We start from the raw sequence: 18,109 nt of genomic DNA, 5'->3' as shown, positions 1-18,109 counted from the left end.
TAAAGTAGATATGATTTTCACTTAGAGCCAGGTTTCTCAGCCTTGGCACTGTTGACATTTTGGACCAAATAATGCGGTTTTAGGGGCTGTCCTGTGTATTGTGGATGTTTAGAAGCATTCCTAGCCTCTGCTCACTAGATGAGATGCCACTAGCACACACCCCCTACCCTTTCAGTACACAGATGGGACAGTCAAAACTGCATATTGGCAAATGTGCAATGTTAGATGGCGAGGGATAAAGTTACCTTTATTTGAGAACTGCTGATTTAGATATGGAAATGTCTATAATGTTTGCAGATAAGTTAGGTGATGTAATAGAAAACAAGCGTGTGGCTTTTGACAAGTTACTTGATGTATTTTCTGCATCAGTTTCCTCATCTGCAAAATGGAAGTACTAAGAGTTCCAATTCTTATAGTGATGAATACATGAAATAAAATGATACAGTACCTGGCACATAGTAAGAATTTGTTGGATATTATTATTGATATATTATCATAGCATCTTTACATAATATACTGTCTTTCAGATTATCCCACTAAATATTGATAATGTGTTTGTTTTTATTCCCTTTAGTTTATCGTCGCATTGTAGAATCAGATGTAGGAGATTCTTTCTATATTAGAACCCATTTTGAATATGAAAAGGAATCTCCCTATGGACTTAGTTTTAACAAAGGAGAGGTGTTCCGTGTTGTGGATACCTTGTACAATGGAAAACTGGGCTCTTGGCTTGCTATTCGAATTGGCAAAAATCATAAGGAGGTAGAACGAGGCATCATCCCTAATAAGAACAGGTATGAGTGCTTGGATACTTCTCATAGAGTCAGTCAAGTAAATGATGATAGATCGTTTCAATCCCACTGGGAAATTTTGGTAATGTAAAGAATTCTTTTTCACTGTATTCACCGTATCTATAACTGACTTAGCTTTACAAACTCCTCTTTATTATAACCATTAAGATTTAAACTGCATGTGAGCTTCCATCCAGTATTGTACATTTAATTTCATTGTGGGTCTTTTTCCATTTTGCATTTTAAATGCCCTTATTTTAATCTTCTCCTTTCTTGTGTAGAGCTGAGCAGCTAGCCAGTGTACAGTATACACTTCCAAAAACAGCAGGCGGAGACCGTGCTGACTTCTGGAGATTCCGAGGTCTTCGCAGCTCCAAGAGAAATCTTCGAAAAAGCAGAGAGGATTTGTCCGCTCAGCCTGTTCAAACAAAGTTTCCAGCTTATGAAAGAGTGGTTCTTCGAGAAGGTAGTTTATTTTCTACAGACTAACCTAATACCCTTTAACGTCAATATGTTTAAGAAAGAAAAGGTATAAAATATGCTGTTTTTCATGTGAATTTCTCTCCAGCTGGATTTCTGAGGCCTGTAACCATTTTTGGACCAATAGCTGATGTTGCCAGAGAAAAGCTGGCAAGAGAAGAACCAGATATTTATCAGATTGCAAGTAAGTAGCCTCAAGGCTAACTTAAATGAGGTTGGGAGTTACACCTCTAAAGTTGAGTGAGTTCTGATTCACTCATTCAATAAAAATAAGACTTTTTGTCAGTGAAAAATTAGCAGTTTATCCCATTCTTTTAATTTGGTGAGAAAACCCCAGTGACCATGTCCTTGTTCCACCAATTCTTTTAATGAGAAAAATCACCACTTAGGAAACTCTTGGCTTCATATGGAAATTGCATAACATACGATGTCATTGAATCCTCCCAGTCGTGCTCTGAGGTAAGGAGTATAATATGCATGTTACAGTTGAGCAGCCTGAGACTTGGATGGTCATTGTGTGGATCCTTACCAGTTTCTTCAGTCTAAACTTCCTGGTGGCCCTCAGTGAACAAGTGACAAGACTCGGCTTTGACCACAACCCTTTCTTGCTGCATTCCAGCTCTTTTAGTCATTAAACTGACAAATACACAAACAGTTAAAAAAGGGTAATAAAACATTGCTAATGTTATCAGCTGTTATTATTGCAGACATTTATAATAAGATAGTAAGTGTAAGTATTGAGGCTGCAGTGCTTTGTATGCCAAATACGTTTTGCTTACAGATCCTTGTGTTACTTACTTTCTTTATTTTTTTGGAGACAGAGTCTCACTCTTTCCCAGGCAGGAGTGCAGTGGTTAGATCATTGCTCACTGTAGTCCCAAACTCATGGGTTCAAGCAGTCCATACACCTCAGCCTTCCAAGCAGCTAGGACTACAGGCATGTGCAACACGCCTGGCTAGTTTATTATTATTATTATTATTGTAGAAACGGGGTCTCACTATGTTGTCCAGGCTGAACCTGAGCTCCTGGGCTCAAGTGATCTCTGGCCTTGGCCTCCCCAAGTGCTGGGATTATAGGTGTGAGCCACTGCACCAAGTTTTGTTTTATTTTTGAACTGTTTTTGTAATTCTAAAAGTGCCATTCTCTGTTTGGAAAAGTTGGAAAGTTAATTTTTACACATATCACCACCACCCTAAATTTTATTCCATTGTATTTTCTTCCACTCTTTTAAGCATTTTTTTAAAGTTTTATTTATACTGTTTAGAAAAGGTTATATCCTATTTTCCTTTTTCATAGGTAATGGCATATTTTCATTTTATCCTGCAATTTTTGGTTCAATTAGGCTTTTTTTATATCATTTGTTTCGAATTTATATTACTATTACAAAAGATACAGAAATCTGTCCGTGTTTTGTTTGCTTGTTTATGCCCTGCTTTGTTTCCCAAAGGATTTAAATCCTTAAGAATATAGCTGTTCCCATAATTATGATGAAGTTTCTGCTTTCCAGAGAGTTATGTTGGGGATTTTGTTCCCACTGGCACTATATGACCCTCAATAACTTTTTTTTTTTTTTTTTTTTTTTGAGACAGTCTTGCTCTGTCGCCCAGGCTGGAGTGCAGTGGTGCCATCTCAGATCCAAGCTCCATCTCCTGGGTTCATGCCATTCTCTTGCCTCAGCCTCCTGCATAGCTGGACTACAGGCGCCCGCCACCACGCCCAGCTAATTTTTTTGTATTTTTTTTGTATTTTTTTTTAGTAGAGACGGGGTTTCGTCATGTTAGCCAGGATGGTCTCGATCTCCTGACCTCGTGATCTGCCTGCCTCGGCCTCCCAAAGTGCTGGGATTACAGGTGTGAGCCACCTCGCCCAGCCGACCCTCAGTAACATCTTTAAACTGCATAGTGTTAAAGAATCAGAACATCATCTATTTTTTAATATATTGCTTTTTATTTGATTGCCATTGAAGTTGAATAAGGATATTTATTTTCTGAACATCAGAAGATTTGCAGACAAATGATTTGAATAAAATCTGAGCAAGTTAGAAAATGTTTATTTCTGTGTTCTTAGTTTTTTCAGAAGAAGTTTGTTTTGTTTTGTTTTGTTTGAGACAAGGTCTTACTGTGTTGCCCAGGTTGGAGTGCACTGACGCGATCTCAGCTCACTGCAACCTCCGCCTCCTGGGTTCAAGCGATTCTCCTGTCTCAGCCTCCCCTAGTGGCTGGGATTACAGGCACCTGCCACCACACCTGGCTAAGTTATCTGTAGATGACATTTCACCTGAAGAAGCTGGTGGTAACCCTTACCCATAACCAAATTTAGGATTTTTAGATTTGGGAAAAGCAAGTATGATGACTTACAAAGCTCTGCCTTAAAGGATAATACATTGGTTTAATCAGGTTTACTCCACAACAAGGAATTCAGGTAGCTTAGTTGTATATCTTCTTTGAATCTAATGACAGTGTTTTGAGTTGAGGAGTTAGTAGCATTTTTTTTCCAGCCAAAATTCCCAGTTGATCTTTCTTCTTAATTCTCCAGTGTTCACTAGATTTGAAATTCTGCCCTGCTTGCCCATGGTGCTTTGTCTTATGGTAGTTTCATTCTCCAAAATCATTTATCTTGACCCTCAGTGTGACTTGTCTTTCCAGATCTCTGCCTTTGTCTGATCTCTGAAACACCAAAGCTCTTCCTTTCCTTTCAAACTTTCCTTGTGACCAGAGTCACAAACGTTGCTGTGCTCTGAGATGGTTGGAAACCAGCCCAAGCTGCATTTGGCACATTATACACCAGTGAAGACAGGTTGCCAGGATGAAGCCATAGGCTGTCTCACAGTTACAGATGAACAGCTTCCTGCCCTCAGGTTCCCCTTCTACTGATGTAACTAAGGTCTCTAACCCAGAACTCCCTAGGCAATCTGCCATAGCACCATTACTGGTGGTTGGTGGACATGCCAAGGTATTGACCTCTTTAGCCAGTAGTGGCTGGTTAGAGCTTGGCAAACGAGTAGCCTCCTGAGTTTATCTCAGTGTGCCATACAAATAATATTTTCTCTGGATGTTACAGTGTGAAAAAGGGTGGGAAGTAGTGCCATGTTGAGCCGTATTAGAGCCCCAGGCAAAAGAAAAAAATGTGCATTCCTATATATTTTTTCTTCTTTAATGGCTAATTTTTTCCCAGAATATTGAAGTAGTTGGAAAAATAGTGGAAAAAAAAAAAAGGGAAGTATGCATGTTAAAACTCACTTTACTTATACTGCATGCATAAGACAGTTTCCACAAACAAAGTACTATCCAGCCTGGCATATCAGTGGTGGCCAGTAGTTGAGAAACTCTGATCTAACCAATGAAAATTTGATGTCTTATTTTTGTCCTGACGTAATGAATAGAGAGTGAACCACGAGATGCTGGAACTGACCAACGTAGCTCTGGCATTATTCGCCTGCATACAATAAAGCAAATCATAGATCAAGTAAGTTATTAAAACTTGACCTATTTCATTATGTTATTGTGGTTTTGAGTGGGATGGGATTTGGTTAATTTGAAAGTAGAAGGTAGTTTTTCTGAGACTATTACTGACATACTATAAGAAAATTAAGCCCTTACTGAAAAGCATTATAATAATTACTTTCAAGAGAATAGTTACTGTAGGCATCAGAAGATGATTTTTCATTACCACAAAACAAGTGTATGATGTTTAGATGTAATTAACAGACTGCTTATATATTACATCAGTACAATTCAAGTTGTAGTTTGATATTTACATTCATAAGGAATGTCAGGAACATTAAATTCTTAAACTTATTTTTATTCTAACTGTACATGGATAATACTGTCAAATGGCGGTGTTAGGGCTAAGTCTTAAAAGTGAGCTTCATAGAAAGGTTTTTAGAAGTTTGGCTAGAAATGGAATTGAATTAACTTACAATTAGTTTTTTAATATGTGCTCCTGAGACATTAGAATACAATTAAAGATCTGTTACCACTGAAATATAGTACAGACTTTTGACTTTTTCTGAATGTGATGGGTTTTTTTTTTTTTTTTTGGTTTGTATTTGTTTTTGTTTTTGAGGTAGGGTCTTGCTCTGTCGCCCAGGCTGGACTGCAGTGGCATGATCTCGGCTCACTGTAGCCTCTACCTCTCAGGTTCAAGCGATTCTTGTGCCTCAGCCTCCCAATTAGCTGGGATTACAGGTGTGCACCACCATGCCTGGCTAGTTTTTGTATTTTTAGTAGACAGAGTTTCTCCATATTGGCCAGGCTGGTCTGGAACTCCTGGCCTCAAGTGATTCACCCACCTCGACCTCCCAAAGTGCTAGGATTATAGGCGTAGCGTGAGCCACTGCACCCAGCTGAATTTGATGATTCTAATTAATGATGTCTTGTGTGTTTGTATATATTTTTCTTTCTGTTTCTAGGACAAACATGCTTTATTAGATGTAACACCAAATGCAGTTGATCGTCTTAACTATGCCCAGTGGTATCCAATTGTTGTATTTCTTAACCCTGATTCTAAGCAAGGAGTAAAAACAATGAGAATGAGGTTATGTCCAGAATCTCGGAAAAGTGCCAGGAAGTTATATGAGCGATCTCATAAACTTCGTAAAAATAATCACCATCTTTTTACAAGTGAGTATCTTAATAAAGGCCTTCTTTCAGCTTACAGTGTCTGGGCAACATTAAGTAGGCCAAAATGTTATGGTGTTCAAATACTAAAGCTTACATGATCTTTTCTTGGAAAGCTTCCTGTTGTGTTAACAGCTGCTGTTTGGTTAAAAGAAAATATACAGTAGCAAAATAGAAATTTCAAATGTTTGCATCCTCAGATACCATCTTTCAGTAATGACGATTTAGCTGTAAGCAGCGTTGAATTAATTCTGACTTTTGGCAGTGCTCTAACCATAAAACTACATCGTTAATTTATTTTCAGCTACAATTAACTTAAATTCAATGAATGATGGTTGGTATGGTGCACTGAAAGAAGCAATTCAACAACAGCAAAACCAGCTGGTGTGGGTTTCTGAGGGAAAGGTAAGACATTTCCTATTACTTTTTTGACTTGTTCAATAAATTATGTAACTAATCAGAGATGCTTTTGAGATACCAGTGCTTTCTAATTAGATCAACATATTGGAGAAATTTGGGGAAAGTTAGCTTTTAGGTTTTTATAATTTGTGTGTAGGGGTTATGAAAGCTGTTTCTGATGGTAAGAGAATTCTTAAATTTTCTCACCTGTTGAATTACCACTACAGTAGGATTGTCTCCTAAAGAATCTCAAATTATAATGAAGAGCAGGTTGAGTTCTGATGCTGCCCCTTTCTGGCTATGAATGATGACTTTGAGCCTGGCTTCAGTTTCCTCCTCTGAAAATGAGGGGATTTGGATGGCCTAGATGAGCATCTCCCAAAGTGCTGTCCTCAGCATACACAATTCAGGACTTGCTCTAAGAGAGAAGGCACTATGAAGGCAAGCAGCGGTGGGGGGGGGCGGGAAATAAACCCTAGACCCCTTGGGAGTATCCTGGTACCCACTGGCATTTAAAGGCTCTAAGACATCTTAAAAGTTAAAAAGCCTACTTCATGCATTTCCTCACATTTATTTTTCACTCAACACCTGTTAACATTCTCACAACATACTGGGAGATATTGAACAAAGCAATAGATCCTTCCTGGCTTTGAATTTTGATTTTCTATATGTCCAAATGGCCAGCTTTAAAATAACTACTTTCTGTTGTTGGTCTTTCTGGTTTTATAGCAATCTTTGATGGGAAGGTCTGTTTATTTTGTCTGGAGAGTTAATCATTTCCTGAGAATACACCATTGAGAGAAGCTTCCTTTTTTTTTTTAAATGTCATTTACCTTTTTCAGATCAGTGCAATAAGTTTTGGTTATTAGGGAATATTGAGAGTATCTCTGGTTTTTATTTTGTTCTTTGTACTTCCTTGTTGGTTTGGTTTTTGTTGTGTTTTGCCCCCGCATGGTCCCTACCTTCCTCTGCCTGGCTGTGGCTACAGATGCTTTGAGAGTGCATGCTGCATGCTTAGGACCCCCCATGTCCCCTACCCAGACATACACAGCCTCTGCAAGGAGAGCTGTTAACACTGAGAGGCAGTGTCTATTGTTCTCACCTATAGTAATGTGTCAGAACTATGGTTTTTCTCATTATGAACCAGTCTGGGGGATAGACCATGCATATGAGAGCCCAAGACCACTCTGAATAACATGTCAGCTGGAACTTGATAGGAAAGTGAAGGTGGAAACAAACCACACCACTTTACAGGAACACATTATTACTAATTTCTACTTTTGCAGCACTTGAAAGGATTGTAGTCTTCTTCATACTAATCTTCTATAGCAACACAATTCTGTTAACATCCTTTGTCAGGTCCAGTGTTAATAGCTTGCACTAGTGAATTCTTAAAATGAAATTAGTCTATAAATGTTTTCCCAAAATGCACAAAGTATACATGTGTACTATCTGAGAGGCCTTTTTAAAATCCACAAATCTTAATTTTCTATAATTTCTTTTAGTGATATTCTTGTGTGCTTTCTTTGCTTGGTTTTAAAATAAAGGTCCAACTTTCTAGCTTTTTATGTGAGGAAAAATCGGTTATTTATCATCAGGCTAGATTGATGCATTTTGTAAGCCAGAAAAGGTTGTTACAACTTAAAGCTTATCTTCCTGTCCTCTTCTCTTCAAGTATATTTCATAGAATAGATTCTTAAACTAAAACTGCTTCATTTCACATTGACTTTCCTGAACCAACTACTTTGACCTAATTGCTAGAAAGAGTTCCTTTTTACAAGATCTGACACAGTCTTACATATTCCCTGCTAAACCAGGAAAAGTCATCTTGAGGCTTAACATATTTTCTAGTTGAAAGCAACCCATCGTTCTTGCTTACATCTGCATTTCAAACCAGGTGAAAAAACTAAGTGGATTGATTAGTTCTAAGTTATTCTTGCCCGGACTTTCAATATTTCCTTGACTGGCTAATGGATTATAGTATTCAGAATCCTGGCAAGTTAAAGGTTAGAGTAGATAGCAAGAAGACTTTCCTTCTGCAACAGCTGTTACTGAGTTGAGAAGCCACTGAGACTTGTTCAGAGGGATTGTGCTCTAACAGGATAGATGCCTGGATTCCCACTCTCCCCAGCCCAGCCTGGCAGATGCTCTCTTGAAAACTGGAGCATGGGGAGAGCTGACACACCCTAGTCTTTCTTATCAGGAAGGCAGTGCCCAAGGTCAGAGTCTTAATGAGCCAAGCATGGGGACTGTGTGGAAAGTTCCATTCAGGCAGCTTGACTCCCAAGACCATGCTTCTGGCACAGCAGACCTGCAGAGCCACACCAAACCTGCTAGTTAATAGCAGTGCATCTTCCTGGAGGACAAGAGTTTTATGTTTGTCCTTCAGTCCATACTGAAGTGGAAGAAATACTTTCTGATTTCTGGATTCCAGATCCTTCAGCTCTCATGACTAACTGAGCATGGTGTCTAGGCAGGGTCTTCAGGGAGTGTTCTTTTTAATCCAGGTACTAGTATCACATTAGTGTCCAGTGATAACCTGTTGATTGCAACTCTGTAGCTTCCTTTCCCTCAAATACTTCTCACTTTCTTTCTGATCTACTCAGAAGATAATCAGCATAAACTATTAGAAACTGAGTTCTTAATTACTTACAAAAGAAAAGCATTACTGTATTTCTCCCTCTCCATCCATTGGATACTGCTTCTATGAAAAATAATAAAGAATTTCTTCTTAACGTAGCAGCCACCATATAGGTGATGATTTTCCATTGTGTTTCGTAACAGCTTTAAGGGCCAAATGTTTAACAGGTTGTTTTAGTCTGCTCTTGAACTGCTGTAAAGAACTACCTGAGACTGGGTAACTTATAAAGAAAAGAGATTTAATTGGCTCAGAATTCTGTGGGCTGTACAGGCTCCTGTTTCTGGGGAGGCCTCAGGAAACTTAAGACAGTGAAGGGGAAACAAGCATGTCTTACATGGTTGGAGCAGGAGGAAGACAGAGAAGGGGGGGTGCTACACACTTTTAAACAGACAGATCTTGGGAGAACTCTTATCACAAGATAGCACTAGGGGGATGGTGCTAAACCATTAGAAACCACCCTCATGATCCAATCACCTCCTACCAGGTCCCAGTCCAACACTGGGGATTATAATTCAACATGAGATTTGGGTGGGGACATAAATCCAAACCATATCATTCTGTCCCTGGTCCCTCCCAAATTTCATGTCCTTCTCACATTGCAAAATATGATGGTGCATTCCCAACAGTGCCCCAAAGTCTTAACTCATTTCAGCATTAACTCAGAAGTTCAAAGTCTCATCTGAGATAAGGCTAGTCTCTTCTGTCTAGGAGCCTGTAAAATCAAAAACAAGTTAGGTACTTCCAAGATACAAAGGGGACATAAACATTGAGTAAATACTCCCTTTTCAAAACAGAGAAACCTGCCAAAACAAAGGAGCTCCAATCCCTGTGAAATTCCAAAAGTAAGTAGATTAGTCATTAAATCGTAAAGCTCCAAAATAATCTCCTTTGTCTCCACAGCTCACACCCAGGCTACAATGATGCAAGGAGTGGGCTACCAAGGCCTTGGGCAGCTCTGCCCCTGTAGCCACGCAGGGCACAGCCCCTGCAGCTCCTTTCATGGACTGGCATTCAGTGCCTGTGGCTTTTCCAGGGGCATGGTGCATGCTGTTGGTGGACCTACCTTTCTAGGGTCTGGAGGACAACAGGCCTCTTCTCACAGCTTCACGAGGCAGTGCCCCAGTGGGGACTCCCTGGGGGGGGGCTCCAACCCCACATTTCCCCTCCACACTGCCCTAGAGGTTCTCCATGAGAGCTCCGCTCCTGCAGCAGACTTCTGCCTGGACATCCAGGCATTTCCATACATCCTCTGAAATCTAGGCAGAGGCTCCCAAGCCTCAACTGTCTCCCTCTGTGCACCCACAGACTTAGCACCATGTGGAAGCTGCCAAGGCTTAGGTCTTGCACCCTCTGAAGCAACAGCCTGAGCTGTAACTTGGCCCATTTTGGCCATGTCTGGAGCTAGAACAGCAATGATGCAGGGCACCATGTCCTGAGGCTGCACAGAGCAGCAGGGCCGGGCCTGGCTCACTCATGAAACCATTTTTCCCTCCTAGGCCTCCAGGCTTGTGATGGGAGGGGCTGCCGCAAAGGTCTCCAAAATGCCCTGGAGACATTTTCCCCCATTGTTTTGGCTGTTAACATTCTGTCCCTCGTTACTTAGCAAATTTCTGCAGCCAGCTTGAATTCCTCCCCAGAAAATGGGTTTTTATTTTTCATCACATGGCCAGGCTGCAGATTTTCCAAACTTTTATGCTCTGCTTCGCTTTTAAATATAAGTTCCAGTTTCAGATAATCTCTTTGTGCACATATGAACTCATGCTGTTAGAAGCAGCCGGGTCACATCTTGAATGCTTTGCTGTTCAGAAATTTCTTCCACCAGATACCCTAAATCATCTCTCTCAAGTTCAAAGTTCCACAGATCACTAGAGCAGGGGCACAATGCCACCAATCTCTTTGCTAAAGCATAGCAAGAATGAATGACCTTTACTCCAGTTCCCAGTAAGTTCTTCATCTCTGTTTGAGACCTCCACAGCCTGGACTTTATTGTCCATATCACTATTAGCATTTTGGTCAAAACCATTCAGCAGGTCTCTGTGAAATTCCAAACTTTCCCTCATTTTTCTGACTTCTTTTGAGCCCTCCAAACTGTTACAACCTCTGCCCATTACCCAGTTCCAAAGCTGCTTCCACATTTTCAGGTATCTTTTTGGCAATGCTCTACTTCTCTGGTACCAATTTACTGTATTAGTCTGTTCTCACACTGTGATAAAGAACCACCTGAGACTGGGTAATTTATAAAGAAAAGGGGTTTAATTGGCTCACAGTTCTGCAGGCTGTACAGGCTCCTGCTTCTGGGGAGGCCTCAGGCAACTTACAATACTGGTGCGAAGGGGAAGGAAGCACGTCTTACGTGGCTGGAGCAGGAGGAAAAGAGTCAGGGAGGTGCTGCACACTTAAAATAACAGATCTTGGGAGAATTCTATCACAAGACTGTGTGAGGGAGATGGTGCTAAACCGTTAGAAACCACCCCCATGATGCAGTCACCTCCCACCAGGCCCCTCCCCCAACACTGGGGATTATAATTCAACATGAGATTTGGGTGGGAACACAAATCCAAACCATATCAGTTGTTTCCTAAACATAAATATATTAGCTCTTATTCAGCTTTTGAACTGTTGGGTTTATTTCATACGTATTCTTCCATGTGCTATTCTGTTAGTGTGTCATTGTTTCTGTGAGCTTAGTTTGGTAACATTCTCCCTCTTCCCCTTGCTTAAAAGGGCTGAAGAGCTAGTGAGTAGGTTTTATAAATCTGAGCAGTGTCAGAGTTTCTTCGTTGTCTTCCAGGGCTGGGCCCTGGAGTCTAACTTTGTCCTGGCTTACCAGCCACTGTTTCCTTCATCCATGCCCTTCAGATCTCAAGGGGTGCTCCGTGTGTCTGTGTGTGTGCTTGTACAATCTTCTTGACTTTTCCTTACCAGAAGTTTCAAGAAGTAGATGTGACTTCTCCAGAGAAAGATATCCTTTTCAATCTGCCTTGTACGATAAAGGCCATCTCTTAAAGAACTACTGAATAAAATTTGTAATTTACTTTTATTTGACCCAGGCGGATGGTGCTACAAGTGATGACCTTGATTTGCATGATGATCGTCTGTCCTACCTGTCAGCTCCAGGTAGTGAATACTCAATGTATAGCACGGACAGTAGACACACTTCTGACTATGAAGACACAGACACAGAAGGCGGGGCCTACACTGATCAAGAACTAGATGAAACTCTTAATGATGAGGTTGGGACTCCACCGGAGTCTGCCATTACACGGTCCTCTGAGCCTGTAAGAGAGGACTCCTCTGGAATGCATCATGAAAACCAAACATATCCTCCTTACTCACCACAAGCGCAGCCACAACCAATTCATAGAATAGACTCCCCTGGATTTAAGCCAGCCTCTCAACAGGTAAGCAGCAAGCATTCAACGTTTTCTAGATGGAGGTGCATTATTAAATTTTAGAATGTGGTGATTGAGTTAAAAATACATATGTTGTCCGTTTTCCAGATTAAGAATTAATCTTCAATTTCAATTTGAGAGTACCAAGGACTTAATTCTAAATTTTGTGTGTTTGTCTTAACACAGCAATGTACTAGATTTTTTTTTTTTTTCCAAAAAGTTTAGGACATGAGGTCATAGTTGCGTTATTCAGCACACTTAAAATATATGTCTACCAATCACTATAAATTGAAGTGGAAAGTTAGCAGTAAACAGAAACACTATATTTAAAATATTTTAAACACTTCACAGAAAGCAGAAGCTTCATCTCCAGTCCTTTACCTTTCGCCTGAAACAAACTCAGCATCATCAACCTCTGCCGTTAATCATAATGTAAATTTAACTAATGTCAGACTGGAGGAGCCCACCCCAGCTCCTTCCACCTCTTACTCACCACAAGCTGATTCTTTAAGAACACCAAGTACTGAGGCAGCTCACATAATGCTAAGAGATCAAGAACCATCATTGTCGTCGCATGTAGATCCAACAAAGGTACCTGTGCTGTGGTGTTGCACTAATTTGTTGCTCTCCATCAATCTGGCACATGATCATTTTTGCTTTGCCCTTTAAGTGTTCCTTTTGCTTTTTTACTGCAGGCTTATACACTGTAATGCTTTCAAATCAATACAAATCATTTCAGTTTTGTAGTTTGCATGGCTTCCATTGGTATACTGATTATTTGAAAACAGGCCTTTTAATTGAGATTGGTGCTTACTATATTATTTTTATTTTTGGCTTTCAGTATCTTCCAGAATTCCTTAATATGTAATCGAAACCCATCATAAACATATTTATGTTAATACAAATTATGATGCCCATAAATTTTCTTTGGGATTTTTTGGTGTCAAAATGAAGTGTAATCAATAGTGCATTAATTTTCTACTAAATTTAATATTTATCTTTAACTCACTGTTTATTTAGTACATGCTCAAACATAAAAGCCCCTACCTGCATTATAAATTTTGAGCTTTCACTTAAACCAGCTTTTTCCACTAATCTTGTCTATCCTGATAATAAATGGTAAAACATACCATTTTCACATATTAAATCATAGTTTAATATTTAATCATAGTCTAATAAAATAGACTAGAATTAAAAACAAGACTTTGTCCTTAAATGTGAATTTTTTATACAGGTGTATAGAAAGGATCCATATCCCGAGGAAATGATGAGGCAGAACCATGTTTTGAAACAGCCAGCCGTTGGTCACCCAGGGCACAGGCCAGACAAAGAGCCTAATCTGACCTATGAACCCCAACTCCCATACATAGAGAAACAAGCCAGCAGAGACCTTGAGCAGCCCACATACAGATACGAGTCCTCAAGCTATACGGACCAGTTTTCTCGAAACTATGAACATCGTCTGCGATACGAAGATCGCGTCCCCATGTATGAAGAACAGTGGTCATATTATGATGACAAACAGCCCTACGCATCTCGGCCACCTTTTGATAATCAGCACTCTCGAGACCTTGACTCCAGACAGCATCCCGAAGAGTCCTCAGAACGAGGGTACTTTCCACGTTTTGAAGAGCCAGCCCCTCTGTCCTATGACAGCAGACAACGTTACGAACAGGCACCTAGAGCATCCGCCCTGCGGCACGAAGAGCAGCCAGCTCCTGGGTATGACACGCATGGTAGACTCAGACCGGAAGCCCAGTCCCACCCTTCAGCAGGGCCCAAGCCCACAGAGTCCAAGCAGTATTTTGAGCAGTATTCACGCAGTTACGAGCAAGTACCACCCCAAGGATTTACCTCTAGAGCAGGTCATTTTGAGCCTCTCCATGGTGCTGCAGCTGTCCCTCCACTGATACCTTCATCTCAGCATAAACCAGAAGCTCTGCCTTCAAATACCAAACCACTGCCTCCACCCCCAACTCAAACCGAAGAAGAGGAAGATCCAGCAATGAAGCCACAGTCTGTACTCACCAGAGTTAAGATGTTTGAAAACAAAAGATCTGCATCCTTAGAAACCAAGAAAGATGTAAATGACACTGCCAGTTTTAAGGTAAATATGTCTTTAGTGCTTTGGATGCATAGGCACACGGTTTAAAAGGCTTCTTGGCTCTCCCCTCCACCCTTACATGGTATCTATTCTGTAATTATCTGTTCCTTAGGCATATTTGTCTTTTTTTTTTTTTTTTTTTTTTAAACAGCCTCAAGAAGTAGCATCTAAACCTTCAGGTGCTCCCATCATTGGTCCCAAACCCACTTCTCAGAATCAATTCAGTGAACATGACAAAACTCTGTACAGGTGAGTGCACTTTGCGCTCTTTGTGGCATAGAACTGACCAGGAATTTAACCCTCTTAGTCAATAAGAAAACCTTTTACTGTGTTAAGAGAAGAGGCGTGAATAGGAGGAGTTTGTCCTTAAATAAAAACTATCAGCTCTCCTAAACAGTGATTCAGGGGGGAAAAAAATAGAACTTTATTATACCTTTTCGGACAAATCTTTATATGTTTAGCAAACTTTCGAAAAGATATTCTCCAAGCAGATGATTAAATAAACATTTTTAAGCTCTGACATTTGTATTTTGTTTTTAAGTTTTAAAAGTGCTTTTCAACATGTGAACTCTTAGTTTCCAGTGGTGAGGAAACAGACTCAGATTGGTTAAGATAACTAAATCATTTAGTGAGCATGCATAAGGTGCTTACCCTTGTGCTAAGCACATCAGCATAATGAGGTGACACTGTCGTTGTTCTGCATTGTAGAGAGAGACACTGAGGCTGAGAGGGGTTAAGTAGCTTACAAGACTTCTTAGAGCTAGAGGAGAAACCTGGCCCATTGCTCCTCAGCCTGAGCTTTTCCCCATGGCCTCATTGCACTGCCAATAAGTGACAGATGAGATTTGAATACAGTTCTTCTGATTTTTTTTTTTTTTTGACTGAATATATGTTTACACTTAGGATAAAGAAGTGAACTGTCTAATATGAATTTACTTAATGACTTGCTTTCTTCCTCATCTGCTTTTGCCTTCTAGAACTTTAGACCATATTGAGTTATTTGTTCATATGAGAATCATTGAGATCCTGGACCGAGTTCTTAAAAATCCCTTTGAAAGTTCTTAAAGTCTGTCATTTACTGTTCTTAACCTTGGTATATGTACTTCTCAAGATGTTCACTGTCTTGGTTACATTCCCCTTTGTCTTTCTGATTAACTACTTCTAACCTGCTGTCCCCTAATCATAATCGTTTAGCTTATTAAATTGTGTTAAAGGACTCATGAGCCAGAGGGGGGCTGCCTTTTGAGTATACTCTGTGAGGGCATGGGATTTGAAATATCCACTTTAACTGTTGGACTGCTCAGATCCTCAGTAATCACAGCAGTTAGTAATTATTGACCTTTTGGTCAAGATAAGACTTACATATTCTACTTCCTTCATAACATTAATATCTTAAAAAGGTGTTCCATTTGTCATTCATTATCTGTTAGGATCCCAGAACCTCAAAAACCTCAACTGAAGCCACCTGAAGATATCGTTCGGTCAAATCATTATGACCCTGAAGAAGATGAAGAATATTATCGAAAACAGCTGTCATACTTTGACCGAAGAAGTTTTGAGAATAAGCCTCCTGCACACATTGCCGCCAGCCATCTCTCTGAGCCTGCAAAGTCAGCTCATTCTCAGAATCAATCAAATTTTTCTAGTTATTCTTCAAAGTAAGCTATTTCACCTGGCTTTTAAAAATAGGATGCAGCATATTAATCTCGTGCAGTTCCGTATATTTTGAAGAAAAATAATTTAAGTATAATATATGATTTCTGTAGGCTCTAGTGGTTCAGCATTGTACATACTTTTTAGTTCTGGGATGTGTGTTTTGTTTTTAAAGTCTGCTATTAGATGTACATAGTTTTTGCATTCACAAAGATGCTAGCATCACAGGGTTTTGATGGAAGACAGTGTCAACCACAAGGACCCTCATCGCTAGGTAATCATCAGTCTTCACTTTTGTACACACACCTAATGACCTCACGCTGTTTTTTTCTTTTCTGTTTTTATTTTTTAAATATAAAAACAGATATGAGGAGGATCCTGTTTGAGAGAAATACTGAAGAGGTTTTTGGTTTTTTGTTTTTGTAAGATTTCTGATCCAGTTTTACAGGTGAGGGAAAATGACAGGGCAGAGCTGGGACTGAACCCCAAGTTTCTTGACTCCCAGTCATCTTTTCCCTGTGCTTGCTGCTCCCCTCCGTTTACTCATCCCCAGGTTTCGTGTTGGTTTGTTCTCCTTTCTTGTGCCTGCGTGGGTTTGTGTCTCCTACTGGTTCTGTGTCTCTGGTTGAACCCTGACTGATAAGAGAATTTGGTACTGATGGTTGGGTCTAAGCCCACACAGGCACACAGATAGATTCATACCTCAATAGAACAAAACCCACAAGAACAAAAACAGATGTGGATTTGTCAAAAGAAATTCATTTACACAGCTGCAGGGGCTGGCTAAGCAAGTCCTATTTCAGAGGGCAGTTGGTCAGGAAGGGAAGATTTTGAGCTACTAGGGAGTGTGAGATCAGGGAAGGCATAAATTCTCATTCAGAGGGCTCTGCTGATTAGGCCAGGCCCTCCCAAGACCATCTCCCCTCAACTGACTGAGGACATTACACCTGAAAAATCCCTTCATAGCAGTACCTAGCCAGATTGACATATTAGAATTCATCACACATAGTATTGTATCTAGATTAAAAGCACCTAGATTTTTCCCTACTTAGTTGCGTGGGCTTGGGATTATCTTGGGAAATGACCTATTTGTCATTTACTATTTAGTGAAAATTGTTTTAGAACGTACTTTAAAACCACTAACATTAAAACCTAATTTTAATTACCACTGCCTTTTTCTAGGACATCATTTGTAGTGAAGACTATTTTCACTGTCCTATATTTAAGGCTTTATGTTTAGAGAAGAAAGCAGTTTATGAGAATACAAATGCAAACTGAGAGTGCTGCAGTGGGGGTTATCTTAAATGCAAATCTTGTCTTGCACTAGTGTTGTGAACCACCCCTTAGCACAACACTAGAAAGGGGTTGTGGCATGTAGATGGTGTCTGGACTGAAGTGAGCTAGGCACAATATAAACCCACACAGGCGCACAGCTGGGTTCATACCTCAACAGAACAAAACCCACAAGAACAAAAACAGATGTGGATTTGTCATTAGGAATTCGTTTACATTTACAGTGTTACGGGAATTCATTTACATAGTTATCACAGTAGCATCCAAATGGTGTCTAGCCTAAAGTGAGCTAGGCACTGAGCCATAGGAGCTCACCTTTGGTAAGGCAGGAAGGTGTTCCCTTTAGTTACTATTTTTACTAAACACCATTAAACACATTCATTCCTGTCAGAAGAAGGCTTAGGGGTTTAGTTTAAAGATATCTCTTATTTATCGTTTTACATATTTGGTAAATAGAATACAACCTTAAAAGATTATATGGCCAGGCGCAGTGGCTCACGCCTGTAATCCCAGCACTTTGGGAGACCGAGGTGGGCGGATCACGAGGTCAGGAGATCGAGACCATCCTGGCTAACATGATGAAAGCCCAGTCTCTACTAAAAATACAAAAAAATTCACCAGGCGTGGTGGCAGGTGCCTGTAGTCCCAGCTACTCTGGAGGCTGAGGCAGGAGAATGGCGTGAACCCGAGAGGCGGAGCTTGTGGTGAGCCGAGATCGCGCCACTGCACTCCAGCC

The 18,109-nt window shown here is 40.3% G+C and overlaps 1 protein-coding gene across 15 annotated transcripts in view; it reads left to right on the top strand.

Annotated features, from left to right (window-relative positions):
- Positions 1–18,109, top strand: part of TJP1 (tight junction protein 1) — a 276,908-nt gene that overhangs the window by 243,606 nt on the left and 15,193 nt on the right. For 11 of the 15 annotated variants that reach the window (XM_030814385.1, XM_030814395.1, XM_030814384.1 and 8 more), the window contains 11 exons: positions 575–794; positions 1,073–1,257; positions 1,360–1,455; positions 4,655–4,737; positions 5,684–5,894; positions 6,196–6,296; positions 11,982–12,332; positions 12,675–12,914; positions 13,558–14,430; positions 14,579–14,676; positions 15,858–16,085. In XM_030814385.1, the coding sequence (XP_030670245.1) occupies positions 575–794; positions 1,073–1,257; positions 1,360–1,455; positions 4,655–4,737; positions 5,684–5,894; positions 6,196–6,296; positions 11,982–12,332; positions 12,675–12,914; positions 13,558–14,430; positions 14,579–14,676; positions 15,858–16,085 (2,686 nt within the window). The remainder of the gene's footprint in view (positions 1–574; positions 795–1,072; positions 1,258–1,359; positions 1,456–4,654; positions 4,738–5,683; positions 5,895–6,195; positions 6,297–11,981; positions 12,333–12,674; positions 12,915–13,557; positions 14,431–14,578; positions 14,677–15,857; positions 16,086–18,109) is intronic. The other 4 variants (XM_030814390.1, XM_030814388.1, XM_030814398.1 and 1 more) reach the window with 1 other exon arrangement.

The sequence above is a fragment of the Nomascus leucogenys genome, chromosome 6 (genome assembly GCF_006542625.1).
Source record: "Nomascus leucogenys isolate Asia chromosome 6, Asia_NLE_v1, whole genome shotgun sequence".
Taxonomy (NCBI): domain Eukaryota; kingdom Metazoa; phylum Chordata; class Mammalia; order Primates; family Hylobatidae; genus Nomascus; species Nomascus leucogenys.
This window is presented reverse-complemented; position numbering and strand designations above follow the sequence as displayed.